At 40.2% G+C, this 18415-nt stretch overlaps 1 protein-coding gene across 9 annotated transcripts in view; it reads left to right on the plus strand.

The window, feature by feature from the left end:
- The first annotated feature begins 706 nt into the window (after positions 1-706).
- Positions 707-18415, plus strand: part of LOC143354797 (low-density lipoprotein receptor 2) — an 82066-nt gene continuing 64357 nt past the window's right edge. For 2 of the 9 annotated variants that reach the window (XM_076789130.1, XM_076789135.1), the window contains exons 1-2: positions 711-1445; positions 13798-13920. In XM_076789130.1, the coding sequence (XP_076645245.1) occupies positions 1352-1445; positions 13798-13920 (217 nt within the window). In that variant the 5' untranslated portion in view covers positions 711-1351. Of the gene's footprint in view, positions 1446-13797; positions 13921-18415 lie in introns of all 9 variants that reach the window. The other 7 variants (XM_076789127.1, XM_076789126.1, XM_076789133.1 and 4 more) reach the window with 7 other exon arrangements.

Consider the following 18415-nt stretch of genomic DNA (forward strand, 5'->3'; position numbering starts at 1 on the left):
ATTTAGAAACATTCGGGCTACAAATGGAAAAGTCCGATATTTGAAAGCTGTGTATTTTAGATTAGAGATTTTATAACTGGCAAGCTTGCATTTGGGTAAACAAAAGTAACAAGCCGGCTACCTGGATAATTCTCGAATTAAAACGGAGTTCCAACAGATTCGGAAACAAACAGCTTTCGTTGATCTTACAAATTAGTATGTTCAACGAGGTACCTGTGTACCCAAATAATTATCTCAGCATAATGGGACAGATTCTTTTACGCAATTCTAGCATACATAGTATTCGTCAACTAAATTGCGATTATCATATAAGCTGGAATGTTCAATGGGTACTCGAGTATCTCAGACATAGCAGCATGCATCGCAGTGGCCTAACCTCGGCGAGTACCGAGACTGGTCACCATGTCCAACGAGTCACCCGGGTAGTTAATCTCGGGTGAAACGTTGACGGGGCCCGTCTGCCGCGTATGAAAGAAATAGAATATGGGTTAGGCTAAGCTGGGCATACAGTTAAAGAAGCAGGCTAGGAGTACGCGCGTAGCGTAACTTTAGCACGAATGGGATCGCGAGAGGAAGAGAGAGATTCACCTTGGTTGGCGGGAGCGAGAGGGAATACCTGCGTGCGCAGGTGGCGCGATATCGGTGCGTCAGAATCAGTGGTCGCCACCGTCTCGCCCGGGTGAGGGAAAGAAAAAGAGAGAAAGAGGGAACGGTTCCCGTGCAGCGAAGAGAAATAGAATGGCCTGCGCGCAGGAGTAAGAAAGGACGACGGACTCCGGCACGTCGGACGAAAAAGACGGACGGCAGAGGAGAGGGAGCGAGAGAGAGAAACAGCAGAGAGCGAGGCGAGAGACACACACCGGAGGTGCTCGCACACGGGGCGGGCCTGCCAGTCTCAACCACTTCGTGGAGTACACTTTTTATTCTCTGTTATTCGAGCACGCAGCCACTTCTGAATATTGTTGGGCTGGTTCGCACCTCTGCGCGCAACAACAATCGAGAGGAGCCCGTGCGACTCGCCTAATGCGGAGAGCCCCCGTATGCCGTTCGACCGCGTGGTCTCTCTCGCAAGACTCTGCTGGCAGCCAGTCTCGCCGCACCGTGAGTGAGGATTGTTGATGTTGTTGTTGTCGATGATCGATCCCTCCCGGCTCGCCGGCTGTCAAAGTCACCGGAAACATTGAGACAGTTTTTCTCGCGGACCGGAGAAAAACTAGGCGAGTGTTTGTCCGAAATCTCTCGCTCTCGGGTGTCAGTGACAAGTGGTGAAGAAGAGAGAGAGAGAGAGTGGTGGTGGTGGAGGAAGATACAAAGGAGACGACGGGTATAGTGCGACCGAAAGAGGGTTGTTATGGGGCGAAGCTGTCGGCTGCTGGTACTATCGCCGCTGTATTTGCTGACTATACTCGGCTTCCTAGCGGCGGCTGAGGCTTTCTCCATCGACAGTAAGCAGCATTTTTTCCTTTTTTCCCCCCCTCCCATTTTATCCGTACGTAGCGTACCGAACGGAGATAGAAAGCGAGAAAGGGGGGAACATTGGGGAGGGAAAGACGGTGTGTTGCCATTCGAGAATGTAGACGCACGACACCACCGTAGAGTAACGTTGTTATCGTGTCATGTTGTTGGAATACGTGTATGGGATGCGCCGGTTTCTCTCGCTTACATAACCGACCTTTCGCGTGCATTTCCGACGAGGCACGTCCCTTACGAATCCGTCGACGCGGGAAATTAGGACAGATAGGAAAAGAATATCCGACCTACGGGCTCAATATCAACGCGATCTCTGTGAGGGGGATGCTGCCAGTGGTGTGGTGGTGCGTTGGTCCTCTGTAAATGGGGGAACAACGCGGTAGATGGAAGCACGTGAACATCTTGCTACACTGGCCCTCCTCATCTGCTGGTTTAGGGTGGTCTTGACAACCTGGTGGGGGAGACGTTGCGCGATTTTCTGTACAAATTTATTCACAGGAAATTATCAACGATACCGAACCAGCATATTATTGACATATGCAAATCGACAGTCTAGTTCATGGCTATACTACACTTGTTCCAGTTACCGCAAACATCGTACAAATACGCTTCGATCCACTTCACGCGGATTTCCATTCAATTTTATATTTTCCACAAATATTGTAAATATTCCTGTACAATTTCTTGATATATTTTTCAAGATATTGGGGTTTTCATTTGTATATTCTTTTCTACATATACTGCTATCGTGTTCCTGTAGATTGTTAAGAATTCAAGATCTAGATTATGGTAATACGAGGCTTGTTTTAGGCACATGACCATAGAAAATCAAATGGAATTACGATTCGGTCCACTTCACGCGGATTTTCATTGAATTTTATATTTTCCACAAATATTGTAAATATTCCTGTACAATTTCTTGATATATTTTTCAAGATATTGGGGTTTTCATTTGTATATTCTTTTCTACATATACTGCTACGGTGTTCCTGTAGATTGTTAAGAATTCAAGATCTAGATTATGGTAATACGAGGCTTGTTTTAGGCACATGACCATAGAAAATCAAATGGAATTACGATTCTGTCCACTTCACGCGGATTTTCATTCATCAATTTTATATTTTCCACAAATATTAACCCTTAGCGCTCGAGCGGCGACTCTGAGGCGCCATTAAAAATATCGTTTACAGTATTAAATTTGTTTGTATATTATAAAATGAAAAAAAAAATTCAAAATTTCAAAGTCCTACTGAAAAAGAAAAAATTCAGTTCCACTGGGTGTATTGTTCCGACGGCTCTTGTGTACATAGAATGGAAATATTCCAAGTCAGAAAAAATGTTTGGTTTTCGAGTTAAAATAGCTTCGAGTGCAAAGGATTAAAAATATTCCTGTCCAATTTCTTGATATATTTTTCAAGATATTGGATTTTTCATTCATATATTTTTTTCTACATATACTGCTATCGTGTTTCAGTAGATTGTTAAGAATTCGAGATCTAGATTATGGTAATACGAGGCTTGTTTTAGGTACATGACCATAGAAAATCAAAGTGGAATTACGATTCGGTCCTCTGTACACGGATTTTCATTCATCAATTTTGTATATTCTAAAAACACACAATATGTATTTATATACAATATTGTCGAAGAAATTGGATCTTTTATCCTCAAGCTTCTTGTACATGTACTGCTATTATGCTTTACTACATCGTATACTCAATATATGTTTCAATGGGTATACATGGAGCAATAACAGTTCGATAAAGTCAGGAAATATTGATGCAAATTTCTCGAAGTACTATGGTTGAAACCGCATTATTATACAGATCGACGATTTTGTCCTGTTATGGTCTGAAAGAATATACAAAGAAAAATATATCAATCCGTTTAAAAAATGACTGGAAAAAATCATCTTACTACTACACATGTGTCTTTCGTAATAGTATAACTTTGTTCTGAGTATTTGTTTAATGATACCATAAATAACGAAGGTATTTAGGTCTTCCCATTCGAGTCATCCAGTCTGCATAACAAACAGTTGAAACTCGAGATTTGCAGCAATATCGTCGCTGTACATGGATTTCCCCTCAATTTTTCATTCATCAATGTTCTATTTTCCACGAACCTTTAGAGATGTCCATGTACGACTTGTTCGTATGTTTTCAAAGACAATGGATACTCTAATTTTGAACTTCTCGCACGCGCGTCACCACAGCGCCATACCATTACGTTTTATCCGATTGTGCACGTCTCATTTTACAGTCTAATCACGTTTTTTCATTGACCTTTAATGTCACGTGCGAAGTAAAGCGCCTCGGTCGAGATCGATATTCGAGTGTATATTTAATATTCTTGGCAATCGGGTAATATTGAAGCGGTACAAAATTATTTTATAAACGGATAAAACTGTATAAAGCAATTCGCGTTTCATTTATTCGCGGCTCAACGAAAATTCGAAATAATTTCCCCGTCACCCGTGGTGCACACACATATGCACGGTGTACGTGTACGCACAAACATTCTGTGCGTCACAGTCGTATAACTTTTGTAGCTGTCGTTAAAATTTAAATGATAATCTGAAATGCCCGACCCAAAGGATGTGTAAATTGTAACTCGAAGTCGAAACGTGTGTTACTCGTCGGATAAATTAATATTTTCGACACACGATCGCCGGCAGCCGTGTGGCGACAATGACCGAATGGAAAAATCTGGATAAATTATGATAACGGTTCGATATTATATTCGAACGTAACCGATTCACAATTTTCGCGATATTTATCGGCTGATACGGTGCGCGAGCAGCGGAGGTTAACCGAATGCACCTTATCGCCGCGCGAATTATTTTCGATGAAGTACCGGGGACAAGCGGAACAAATTCATATCAGCGTGTGCACTGTTACACAGGATCGTCGAATCATAATAATTCCTAAAGCGGGATTAAATTCTCGTTCCTAGTTTCGCGGTGCCTCAAAGCTACGAAATCACTTCAATTTCTCATTTATTACGTTCCCTTTGTACAAAGTTTAGTTCGAACGCGCGAGGACAGTGCGCGCGGATCGGGAATTTGATTATTTCCTTTGCCAAATTATGTTTGTCACTTGTTCACTATAGCGGCATTTATTTTCACCGCATCTTTACACGATTACCTGGAGAGTCTCGTTCGGAGGGTATTAATCGAATCTCAATTTCGCCGATTGATTTACAAGTGCCGAAGAACAGGGTAATTGACCGTCAATCCGGTCCGGCGATAAAATAATTAATCATCGGCTCCGATCGATGATTGAGTACTTCCTTTAACCGCGGTTATACATCAGGCGAACGAGAAACTTTAACCGTTAATTGCGTCTGGTAATCAAGTGTTTCGATTGTAATCGCGGCTCGTTAATTGCACTCCATGTTTCCGGGCGCTGATTTTCGAACGGCTACCGGCTCGAGAGCGCTTCTATTTAAATATGATAAACGCCGTATATTTTACCTGTTCCGTGCGGCATTGCGAAAACGACATTTTTGTGTGCACACGTGCACATCGGTATGGCAATATTGATCCTCTTATCCAGCATCTCTATTTTTGTCAGTGCAACGTCGAAACTGACGCGAAAAGCCACTCTACGATTTTCTTCTTTGCCATTTGACAAGTTGCTGGCTAAAAGGATGTGGAGAAGGGAGTCAATAATGTCTTCGAACCGAATGGAACGGCCGGAGTCAAGTAGCTTTCAACAGCTTATCAAGAAAACACGTTTTTCCCTGAAATTCCAACCCTTTAGCTTAATCAAGTAGACCAACACATTACATTACACAGCTAAACATTGAAAAAGTACCTTTAAAAAAATACATTTTCAATTGTTCATTTTCAATTCAATTTTTTGAAATGTAAAGTACCTTTAAAAAAATACATTACATTTGAAAAAATTGAATTATACTTTTCGGTCCATTTTCTTTCGTTGATTCTATAGAGAAACAGAATTAAACGTGTATGAATTCAACAGCAATTTGTACAGAAGTATTCTAAAGGCGAAATTACTTTTATGTATCGAATAATACTAGTTATCTCTCTTTTTTTTTAATTTTGTAAGTGTGTTTTATCTAACAAGATTTCCCGTTGAATTTTTATTGAAAGAAACGTTACCCCTGGGAACTTCTTTGAAAAGTCTTATCACGGAACAGGTATTTTAGCATCTGTATAATAAAAGTTCCACGGAAGCAAGTTGTTGTGAAGCGTTTATTAAAAAAGCCCTTAGCCCTTCTGTTCATTTCAAAACGAGAGGCAAACAAGCGTTGCACGGCAAATTAACTAGGTAAATATTGCAATTAAACAACGCATTCGGGATTTCAATCTAACTGTGGCTGGCACTTAATACATACCATTGTTTATCGAATACCGTTCGGTATTTTCGTTTTATAAGCTGCAACAATTATTCTTTATTTCTTCTCATTGAAGCTTGCAATGCAAGAACGAGTTTTAATAAAATTTCACGTTGTAGCTGCATTGGAAATTTAATCCTTCCGTTCTCTGATTGGAACATTGTTAACTAGTAAGGAAATAAAAATGTATTCACTGTAAATTATTCAATAATTCGGTTCAAGGACGCCTTTGTTCTCCGTTACAAGATTCGAGGAAGCTTAAATTATTCGGTGTCGCATATCGTGCACATATACATACCTCCTCTGCTGATGGTCTGATTAGATCATAGAATTCGCTTGATTAATGTATTCATTCTCTGAAAAGCTATGCTCGCGAGCTTCGCGGATGCTGAAGTATCGCCTCTTATATAATTTCAAAAGGCGAGGAAAAAAAAACATGCGAACTTTTTTCAACAGTACTGTGACACAATTCGCGAGCACGCAAACGCATTAACGCTGGCAATTAAGATTCTTACGCAGATGGCACTACTGACGCGCAAACGTTGCACTTTTAGCGAAACAACTGCTGGACTCTAAATTTTCGTAGAAATCTAGAAAAATTTATTTTTCTAGAAAAATAATAAATTCTCTAGAATTTTTCTAGCTTTGCATCTCCGAAAAATGATCCTACACGATTTCTTTATCATGTATCTCGTTCGTCTCCCCCGACGCAACAGAGAAACACAATTTAAGTTTGATTCATCGCGCCGCATGTTACCCATTGTTCAAATAACGATTACACCGAGCGTAATGCGCACGGGGTTTAAGGCGGATTTCATGGGTCTACGTGGATCAAATTGGTAACGTGCGATTGATGTGCGGAATGTGATCGAATTTTTCAAAATCATCGGAAATTTCGTGTCTTTAGGAAAATCACAGAGCAGGCACTGTGAATCTCGTCGATATTTGCAATATAAAAGCTACAAATCTGCGTACACGCGAAGCTAATAACATCCGGATGAAATGGAAAATAATGTGGTCCGAGCTTCCCATAGTTTCAGCTTCCATAGCCATAGATCAATTATGTTTCACACTCGTGCGAATTTTAACGTTTCGTTGCTTTTGCAGAGATTCTTTTAACCCAAGGTTGTCTTCTTCAGTGTTTTTTCTATTTTCAATGTCCTCAAGTGATGTCAACTATCATTCTACCAAAAACAATCGAATAACCGGTTTTGATTTTGTATTTCACTGTTATCGAATTTATGAAGTTAGGTTCATGCAAATTGATCGAACAAATATTCTCAGTAAAGTTCGATTTTATTTATTTTACAAGCGTGCCAGTCGTTTTTAGAGCTAAGTAACTTTAGTGTTATAATATTTAGTTTCCCACGTTTTCTAATTTGTTAATCTGCATCCACTGACGCACTGAGGATTGAAATGAAAAGGCTAGAACTGGGAATTAACCCTTTGTGCAAGAGGATTTTTTAAAATGTTAGAAATACTTCTCTTAAGGGATGAAACTGTACATCAAAATCCATGCTGGTAAAAGTCAACTGTGCACTAATCCTACATTTTCTAATTCGATAATTTACCTCTAATGAGGCACAGGGGTTTGAAATAAAGTGACTAGCACTATAACACTTCGGACGAGGATTTTTTAAGATGTTAGAAATACTATCCTCAATGGACCAGACCAACATCCCAGGAAAAAAGGAAACCGTGGAGAAATCTTCTATTGTTTAGATGATTAAATAATTAGTTTGGACCAGACCAACACCCCAGGAAAAAAGGAAACCGTGGAGAAATCTGCTATTGTTTAGATGATTAAATAATTAGTTTGGACCAGACCAACACCCCAGGAAAAAAGGAAACCGTGGAGAAATCTGCTATTGTTTAGATGATTAAATAATTAGTTTGGAGCCCGAGGAATACACGAACCCGATGTCGCCAATATGCCGACATTTGTTCTCAAAGGGTTAATGCGAATCGTCTCGAGAAGATGATGCTCACCGAGGGAATGTCTTCTGAAAACTCGACGTCTTTCGGAAGTTAAGTAACAGCGGGGCTTTCGCAAAAGTTCGAGACGATAGAATGTCGGTAGCGATGTCGGGAATCGCACGATGGAATAGTTAGTTATTCTATGGTCGTTTGTCACTCGGTAAAGATTGCCGGAGTAAGGAAGACGGATAAGTGGTTTTTCGCATGAGCTGAGAGGCCGACGCCTCGGAAGTTTAAACGAATCGAGACAGAGCCGCTTCGTTACTTTCGACGAACAAACAAAATCCATTTTCAAGATAGAATAAAAGTTTATTCGGACCGAGTTGTCCTTATTTCCTGTGTATTCCGGTTATTCTGGAAAATCATGGGAGGCGCCCCCCCCCCCCGGTTGCATCCGGTTAAACTTTTAGAACTGCGAATGAGAGAGAAGAGTTACGATAACTGTAGATAGCGTCGCGAACAGCCATATTCTTGAACCCAGCGGGGAGGGTCTGGGTTTGAATCTATGGGGTCATTCATTTTTCTATTGAATTATGGCGCTCGCGGATTATCTTTGAAAGTGTATTCAGCGTGGGATTACCGTACACAATTATGTGCCGCGGAGGTTAGCATACCAGAGCATTACACGGCCGACCATCTCTCCTCGAACTATATAGGGATATTGTGCTCGAAATGCGCAATAATTCTTGTCGTTTCACCATATGCCGCCCGGCTAATGCGGTAGAAATCATTGCAGCCGCAATTCAATTTGTCAAGCCCCTATTATTAACACTTTACCTGCCTGTAATTACACAAACCACCCCCAAAAATCGAAGACTAATCGTCGAAATGCGAACGTTTATTACTTTCCTGAACAATTCGATCGAATCGAACGCGGTAAAACAGTATCAGTAAATTCTAACTTTAACTAATTTAAACGATAATTTTTGTCATGTATGCATGAAGCCCACATTTTACTAATCCTTAACCCTTCTGGTGCTCGATAAAATAAGGAGAGTAATCTAGTTTTCGTATCACTCGTATTTTCAAATGTTTAATCCACATTTTAATTCATTCGATTTTTTTACAAATTAAACATCGAGATAAACGCCAGTACCTAAACATCGAAAGGGTTAATAAATTGCTTAATAGCGATAAAAATTTCACTTGCAAAGCAACAATATTTGTTTTCAGTAATTCACTCTAACAATGGCTCTTGAGATTGCCAAAAAAAAATAAAAAATTGTTAAACTTGTTTCAAATTATTACAGAACCTACTGATAGGCTTTTGGTAACTAAAGTCTTACCACGTTAGAAGCCAGCAATTTGTTCATTTTTCTCTGAAATAAAAAAATGTTCTGTTCAAGTTTTACCATAATGCACATGCAAACGGATGAATTTCTTCAGTAATTTGTTGCGGAAGGTCTAAAGTTTTTTTGTAGCAGAAAAATTGTACAAAAGTAAAGAAGTAAAATGCGCTGTAGAATGAATAAAACTTGTTAAAGTATTTCGTCCACAGAAGAGTCAGACTACATTTTTAAAAAATAATTTAACTACCAGATTAAAAAAGGTCGATCCCCGTCGTTTTCGGTTTAAACATTTGCCGGATTATGTAAATACCAGCAGGTTTAAATTAAAGTGAAAGACTCGATTGAATTTTAATCAGAGACTTCGGCCCACATTCTCTTACGCCGATCATTAATCTGCCTATTCCCAAGCTTTTCTCATCATTCATTCAATCAAATTTCCTCCGGAACTACAAGAATTCTTAAAAAGTTCTTCCATTCAGGAATTTTTGCCGACCCTGAAATTATTCCGATCCCCCGTCAGGAATCGGTTAACAAAGTCCACTTAATTATTCCGTCGGATCTTATAAATAGCACGGAAATTATGTCACTTGAACAGGGTCGATGGTCGAAATTAAATCGAATGTAATAAGGTTCCGCGGAGGTCGTTGATTTAATTGTTTTTTTTTGTTCCGACGAATTTTTGGCCGGTGACCCGATAGGGACCGAATTAAAATGGCCGACGGATTATTGGTCATCCTTGGTCATATTTTTTCCGGCGACACTGCAACCATGCGAAATTGATACGAGTTATCACGGCCGGTTCCGTGTCTGCGGATTTTCCGCGAAAAAGATTAACGTTCCCCCCCGCGGGCAAAATGAAATCGCGTTTAAATCATTGTTACTAAATAACGAAACGTGAATTAACGCGCGAGAAATTCTTTTTTAACGCTGGGAACACGGACCCGTCGAAATAACAGACTGTAGAACGGCGTTTGTTAGAACTGATTCAAGTAATATGAACGGTGTACAAAAGCGAAGAAGCAAAATACACTATAGAGCGAGCAAAGCATAGCCAAAGTTAATTTAAAAGCTAGACGTTTGATCAGCATAAATAAGATAGCGGTTTCATTCTTTAGTCGGTCACTGTGGTTTGAGAGTCAAGCAAAAACTCGATTACTATGTATATTTACGCTAGAATTACCCAGACTGATGTATATTTTTATGACGATGGCAAAATTGGATCGTGCAGTATGCACTTAACCCATTGTCCTACAATATCGAGTCAGACTAATAAATATGTATGTTGTTAATTTCCTTTAAACCGAAATAAAATTCTATTTTGGTGTAGTTGTACTATCTTTTTTTTTCTAAGAAATTCTGAACGATGAAGAATTTATAATCATAATCACTGGACACTGGAAAATTGTCTACCTGAATTGCAACAGACTGGAGTGAAATAGAAATTTATTTTCTTTCTTAATATGTTTAATAGGTTGAAAATAATGTAACAGCATTTAAACATTTTTCTAACGTTTTTACTGTTTTAAAATACGCCTGCACATTTTTGTCATAAATGCATAAAACCCACAGTCTAATAATCACTAAATAAAAAGTAGCGCAACGGGTTAAATGAAGAAGTTTATGCAGAAAAATCGTGACGACATTTTTATAATTTTAAGAAACAAATCGATTTGACCCGTCTGGTAGTTCTATCGTTAATTTTTCTTTTTATAAATTCCTCGTATTATTCACCTGTTCTGTGCCAATATTATGTGACGAGCACCAATCGATACAAAACGAAAGTTTTCGTGTGCAATGCCGAGAGAGTTGACCAGCGAATTTTGTTTCAGCAATTCGACTATGAGAAAGATGCGGTTGCACGGATATAGTGGTAATATATTTGACGCGATATTGCTGATCGTGTTTGTCCTGTCGCGCGCGGTTTTCTGAGTTAGGTGTTGCCATACATCCGGCAGCGGGAAAAGTACGATCCTATTTGAGAATTTGTTCTATGTATAAAATTACACTATGTATTCCATCATTCGAAAGTTGTACACTTTTACATTGTCACGACATAAAAATGCTTAGACGAAATTGCAGTTGATTCATTAATCTCCGAAATAGTTTTGACGTTGCTTTCGGAAAAAAGATTCAACGAAACTTTGTGCAGTACTTCGAGTAATTTATTTATTTTGCGTTTGCGGTATGGTATGGTTTTAGGAGGTGGAATATTTTCTTGGAATATCTCGAGAACCATGCGAAGTGTCAGAGAAAGGTTTAAAGAAAAATTGTTCGCAAAATTGGGGAGAATTATTTTCGAAAATTCCGTAGTTTAGCCAAACGCAAGGGTGTCTATCATAAGCTGATATCTCTCGGTATTCTTAGTATCATTTCAGCTATATTTGAGTCCTTGAAGGATCGAAAATTCCTACGTGAATACATTCTAACATTTGCTTGGAGAGAATCCTCTTAAAATTGAGTCAATTTTATCCGCGATCTAATTGATTTTTTGACACAATCTCGTGATTCTTTTGAAACGTTATCAGCCCTATCACAAAGTGGGATTCTCCGCCTTCAATTTAAGCCCTGAAACGTTAAAAAATCCCTAAAGGAACACAGTCCAAACTAGCTTCAAAGAGTCCCTTGGAAATCGGGTCAATTTCGACCGATCTGGTCGGGTTTTCTCGATTTTCCGACACGATTCTCGTGATTCTTTTTAAACCGGTGTACCCCTATCATAAGGTGTCATCCTCCTCCCTAAATCGAAGCCTTCAGACATTCGAAAATTCCAACGGGAAAGAATCCTAAAATCGACTCGCAGAAAATTGACTTACGCGGCTCACGGATTAAACGGTCCCGCGTACAGCATATTTTTGAGAAATGAATTTCTTCGATCCACGAGGATGATCGCAAATCCCCGGGAGGTAATTCTATTCTCCACCTTCGGTCCCTTTTTGCTCGGGTAATCATCCCATGTCCGATTTCACCAGCAGTCTTCCCGCACCCCGCATCCACAGCGTTCGCAGCGAAAAGGTTCATACGTCGGTTATTACTTTCGCGTCCATACAATGCGTACATAACGAAGCGGCGTTGAATGGCGGCCTCTCCGCGCAATCGGGGTTCAAATGTCTTTCTTTCTCTCCGGTTAATTTTCCGCTTTTACCCTCTTTTTTTTTTCTCTCCGTCCCTTCGTTTCGGTAATCTTTCTCATTTTTCACGATTTTGTTCTGTTGCCACAGCGTACACCGAAATCTCGTTAACCCTTCGATTACTGACAATGACTATGTTTAGGCAACGTTTGATGTCGTCCGATGGTTAACCCTTTGACTACGAAAGGCGCATATATACGTCTGTCAATATATACAAAAGACATAAAATATACGCCCCCTACGTTTTTCTTACTGTAACACCTTCACCGTTTTACCAATTGTTTCAGCATGGAACGTATCGTTCTATGTAACGTATCAACTGAATATCGGCAATTGTGTTCGGTGATTTGTCTTCGTATTGTTTAGTTCAAATCTCCGGGTACCGTTTTGGTAAATAATCAGTGGACAACCAGTCGCAGCGACTGATATGCGAATATAGCGCCGTCTGCATTGATGGTTCTCACCGAGAATGCGCCGCAGTCGAAAGGTTAACCCTTTGCACTCGGCGCTATTTTCATTGTAAAACTAAATTTTTCTTCCGTCTTGGAATATTTTCATCTTATTCGTACGAAACTGATCCGATTTCCACATATAATATTTAACCCTTTGCACTTGGCGCTATTTTCAATCTGAAACTAAATTTTTCTTCCGTCTTACAATATTTTCATTTTATTCATACGAAACTGATTCGATTTGTACATATAATATTTAAATGTTTAGTAATCTATTAAATACAAATTTTGTAATGTTACAAATATTTTGTAATATTTTTTGTAATTTCTTTGAAACAATGCCACAACAATTTCTAGCGGTGCTTCAGAGTCACCACTCGAGTGCAAAGGGTTAAAACTGGTTGCGGTTCGTTGAAAAGTATTTCACTGATAAGATTACGAAATGTGAAAATATCCTTGCAACGGTAACTGTCGATTTCAGAAAATCCAGTTAAATGATTTAGCCCTCGGACGGCGGCAAATACTTTTTCAGCGGTCAGTTGAATTTATCAGCATTCATGCTGTATCCAACGGGAAAATTCACTCTCAAAGAAGTGGGATCGAAGAATCTGAGGAACTTAGAATCGTTGTAACCCTCCAATGCACAGGTGAAAAATCAAGAAGAGCTTTTCTTACATTATGTAGTTGCTGTATGAAACTCTTCCTAATGTATCAGAGATAATTCAGAGAAAATTAACACTAGGTTTACGGAGCATTAAAAGTGAGTATTTTACATTACTTTATCGAAATAAGAAGAATGTGTCTATCCAAGTCTTCAGCCATTTTTTAAATAATCTATACCTAAGGAAATCAGTTTGTTGAATAATTCCACGTAGATGGATCTTCAGAATCTCAATAATCGTAAATTAAAAATATTAGAACCCGTCATTTTCACGGGTCCCGTAAACCTAGTGTTAAAAAGAAAAGGAAGATTAATTCAAATGATGAGTCTTCCGTTCGTTGGAGGGTTAAACGACAACGTTGATCGCTTGATTCGAACCTGCGACTAATTGTCCTGCAGGGAAAGGGTTGGCCCGAGCACGTGTCATTTCATTTCTGCTTTTTGTTATTTGGTTTTAGGCAAGCCTCGTACTCCGAAGTTATTCCGATGCGCGAATAATAGATTCATACCGATCTCGTGGGTCTGCGACAGAGAAACCGACTGCGAAGACAATTCCGATGAAGCCGAGGAGGCATGCAAAGGTGAGCGATGAGACGGTTATTCAAATGTATCGTGCGCACTTTGTACGGGTTCGGAACGATGCCGAACCCCCGCTATAAAAGATCGAATAAAATACGGGCGTCCGTGTACCTCTCTTCCTGTTCTACCCGGTGGAAAAGGGAGCAAAAACCGCGCTGTATGATCGATATTCGAGTTCCGAGGGAAGAGGAAAGCAAGAGGAAATCCTGGGGGAAAAAACAAGAAACCTCGGCGGGGCAATTATTGTGTGCAAATATTATTTCGTAGCCTTGTCTTTGAGAATTTGTTGATTATTTGCGAACAAAATACGTTCTACTCTCCCCGAAATAATCTCCATCGCTTGTGGGCAATTAACAGATTGCGGTTTTTATGCATTTACCAGAAAAATTTGGTGAAACAAAATACAGCGAAAATATCCGGCGATTTTAAAGATTATTACTTTCCGCCGCCTAGTATCATCAATGTAATTCGAATATAACGAGTAGAATATCGAAATATAAAATGATACGTTGTAAAAGCTACGAGTCAATTTTCACGTGCGACATTTTCGTTTTATTGGGTAAAGTTATTTCGTGCGTGCAAAGAGAGAAGAAACCTAGCTGTACAATAAATATTCCAGTTTCGTGGCAGGGAGGAAGCAAGAGAAAATCCGGAGATAGGGGACCCGGAGCAATTATTTTCGTTTTATTGACTGAAATCATTTCATACGAAAGGAGCGACTGCTATAGCTATGCAGGGAGAAGATCTTGGGCTCGGTCTTTATAAATATGGATCCCTGAATGCCTGCGGGTTCTACTCCCCCTTTTTTAAGTAGCTATTGCTCCGGGAAAAATTCTGAAGCTCCTCGGGAACCGCGGCTTGTATCCTCCGAGGATGCAAGTGCCTTTACAGAATCGAAGTAACGAACGTAATTGTGCAAAATAAATAGAAACGATGTTGTAACGCCGGAGGAGCCCGATTGAAAATTCTGTACAACCTGTGATTATCGACGCGAAAATGTCGCTGCTAATTATAACGCTAGCAAATAAAACTGAAGCCCTCGTCGTCGTCGTCGTCGGCGTCGTCTTCTACGCGAATATCTCGATTCATAAAAGAGATCGCGAAGCTGCGCGATCGTTATACGAAGGTCAGCCAATAAATTACCAGCATCGTGTTTAACAACGCTGCGCAGTTGCGCGAATCGAACGCTGATTTAGAAATTAACTGTCATTTATGCAATTGACCCGCCCGAGCGTTGATAAACCCAGCGACTCCGGCGGGTCACCGATAAGATAATAACAAATTGTGGATCGTTTTTCACCCCTCGTCTTTTGATTAAAAATAATAAAGCCGTTTTAGTGTCGGAGGATTAAACTTGGTGTTATGAAGCGCAGTAATTTAATATTAGTGGCTCGTATACAATGGTCCTCGAAAGTCCTCGCGCATAGAGATATAACTCATCCGATGCACTTTTATCGACTTTCGCGATAGTCGTGCTGGATTCAAGCAAAGTTCCCAGACAATAAAATTTGATAATTAACGCTGGAACTGCCGGAGATTTCACGATGATTGAAGACATAAAAGTAGATTAATCCATGCGCGTGCACTCTGCAACTGGAGGTTCAAAAAATGCATGTAATTTGTACGATCCCGTGGACGAGGATTTTTCAAACACCCCAATTGACATCCCCAGAAATGCGTGTCATTTGTACGAATCTTCCTTTGAGGAAAGGGATTTTTTAAAATGTTAAAAATATTGTCCTCAGAAAACTGGATTATCAAAGTCACAGACACTGTGACACAGAAAAAATATATATTGATCTCATGTTATTTGAGTAATTAAATAATCTGCGTAGAACTTGAGGAATTGGGTGTATGAGCGTGATGTCGTCAAGCTATTCCACCATCGTCTTCGAAGGGTTAATTTAAACCCTTCCCGAGGTAATTAACTTCTTTACGTCTTGCGATGAAGATTTCAAACAGAATCTACTAGATACGATTCCTTTAGGATGAAGCGAAACGCTATTCTTTTATAATTAGTGGTCCAGCATTGGAGGAAACATAGCTACGGAATAGATATAAATTAGCTTTTAAGGGCCCGGGATGACTATCTGGATGACGTGACTGTTTAATTAATAATTTCCATTCACAGCCTTCAGGCACAGACTTAAGATCCGGCTTGGTCTTGATCTAAACTTGTCACATTTTTTGCTCTGTATTCAAGTTTTTGATTTTATTTCGCAGAGAATCAAGACAAAATATAGCTCAATTTGTACCTGGAGATATTTCCCAGTGCGCGCTGCTCTCGATTTCATCCAGAAAACTCATCCAATGGCAGGAAAATGCTTGGATTCCACGGCACGCACATCGTCAATTTTAGGCCTACTTCTAACGCTTATATCACCAAATATCTGCATAATCTCGGCAGCTCCTGACCAGCGCGTACTAGATCGAACCTTCCTCTTTCGAATGAGCCCTTTACCAGCGACAAAATATTCTCATATAAGGACGAAAACTTGAGGCACGTGAAACCATTTTTTGACGGTAATGTAGTCACTCTACCTTATCGCGAATCTAGGAAGACCGAGTCCGAATTATTGTGGCTGTGAGGAAAATCACACGGCGTGCGATTGGTGCCACATGTCCCGCTCGAATAATTTTTGAAAAATCCTATCAACTTCATTCTAGTTGGAGAGCATTTATGTGGGTCACTGTGCGCCGCGATCGAGCAGCAGATAAACTTTTCTCCTCGATTGGCCGTCGATCCGGTTTAATTCGTGAAATATTAACAGTCGAGCGGCCGAGCGGGGTGGATTCGCAAGATCGAGGAAAGTTTCGCGCGAGGAGCGTTATTCCGTGGAAAATCGCGGCGAGCTGGGTATATCGCGAAAAAATTCGGGCAAATCCGTTCCGGGGAGTGGTAGGCGGAAGTATAGCCGAGTAGATGCACTTAAACAGATTGTTCGAGCGCAACTTAGCCGGGCGTTTCTGGACTTGGAAGTTTTGAATATTTGAATCGTTGAATTGTTTAATGTTCCCGGGGAAACTATTCTCGGAATCCCGGGGTGTCGGGCGCGCGGAGGCGTTCGCGTGTTGGGCAATATTATTCCGTCTGTTATTTATTATTAAAGTTATCCCCGAGACGATCACGTTGCCCCCGTGTTGCCGTATATATGTATTGATCTTACGAAGCTCATAATCGCCTTCCGATCGCCGGCCAGCGCATGCTGGAGATTCGATGCAACGCAATTATAGAACTTTCTCTCGGGCAGCGGCAACTTTATCACAGCAGTTACTCAATCTCACAGATTCGTTTAACCGATCCCTGTGCATTTCGATCAATTTGTTCGAGCAGCTGCGTGATCCACCGTCCCTCTGAACGCTCGCGTCGTTAGCCGGCGTTTTCCTCGTCGATGGCGAACGCACCGACCAAATCGAAGAGGAAATCGCTTGACTCGCTTTTATCAGCTGTGCAACTGCCTGCGCAAATTCTTTACCGTTGAAAATCCGAGACACGTCGGCCTGTCCAGTCCTGAGTGTTGTCTGCCATCAGACCTACCACAGATTTGAGCAGACATTTTAGCGACCTTTTCTTTCACCGATTTTCGGTTTTTAGGTTTCACAATTTTTTGATTATTTCGAACATATTTTTGGAAGCTCCCAAGCGTTCTTAGGTTCTAGATTATGGCTGGGTTCCAAGCATTTTTACATTAAAACTGCATTTCTGTCTCTGCATCCCTCTCGGTACCACGAGAGATTCACTGGTCCCTAGACCTTTTCTTTCATTCATTTTATTTTCTTGGGCTTCACAATTTTTTCATAATTTCTAAACACATTTTTGAGGGTTCCAGAGTGTTCTTAGGTTCTACATTATGGCTGAGTTCCAAGCATTTTTACATTAAAACTGCATTTATGTCTCTTCATCCCTCTCGGTACGACGAGAGATTAAATGGTCCCTAGACCTTTCTTTCATTCATTTTATTTTCTTGGGCTTCACAATTTTTTCATAATTTCTAAACACATTTTTGAGGGTTCCAAAGTGTTCTTAGGTTCTAGATTATGGCTGGGTTCCAAGCATTTTTACATTAAAACTGCATTTATGTCTCTGCATCCCTCTCGGTACCACGAGAGATTCACTGGTCCCTAGACCTTTTCTTTCATTCATTTTATTTTCTTGGGCTTCACACTTTTTTCATAATTTCTAAGCACATTTTTGAGGGTTCCAAAGTGTTCTTAGGTTCTAGATTATGGCTGGGTTCCAAGCATTTTTACATCAGAACTGCACTTATATCTTTTCATCCCTCTCAGTACGATGTGAGATTGCAATTGTCCTAGACCTTCCTCTCACTAATTTTATTTTCTTAGTCCTCAGAATTTTGTATCGCATCGAGCCAAACTTTAGTGACCTTATTTTAAAGTAGCAACATCCATCTCTAATTTGAGCACTGAAATGCTGAAAAATTCGCAAGGGGAATACATTCTAAAATCGTCTTCAAGAAAGTGTTCTTAAAATGGCGT

This window comes from Halictus rubicundus, chromosome 6, assembly GCF_050948215.1.
Source record: "Halictus rubicundus isolate RS-2024b chromosome 6, iyHalRubi1_principal, whole genome shotgun sequence".
Classification (NCBI taxonomy): Eukaryota; Metazoa; Arthropoda; class Insecta; order Hymenoptera; family Halictidae; genus Halictus; species Halictus rubicundus.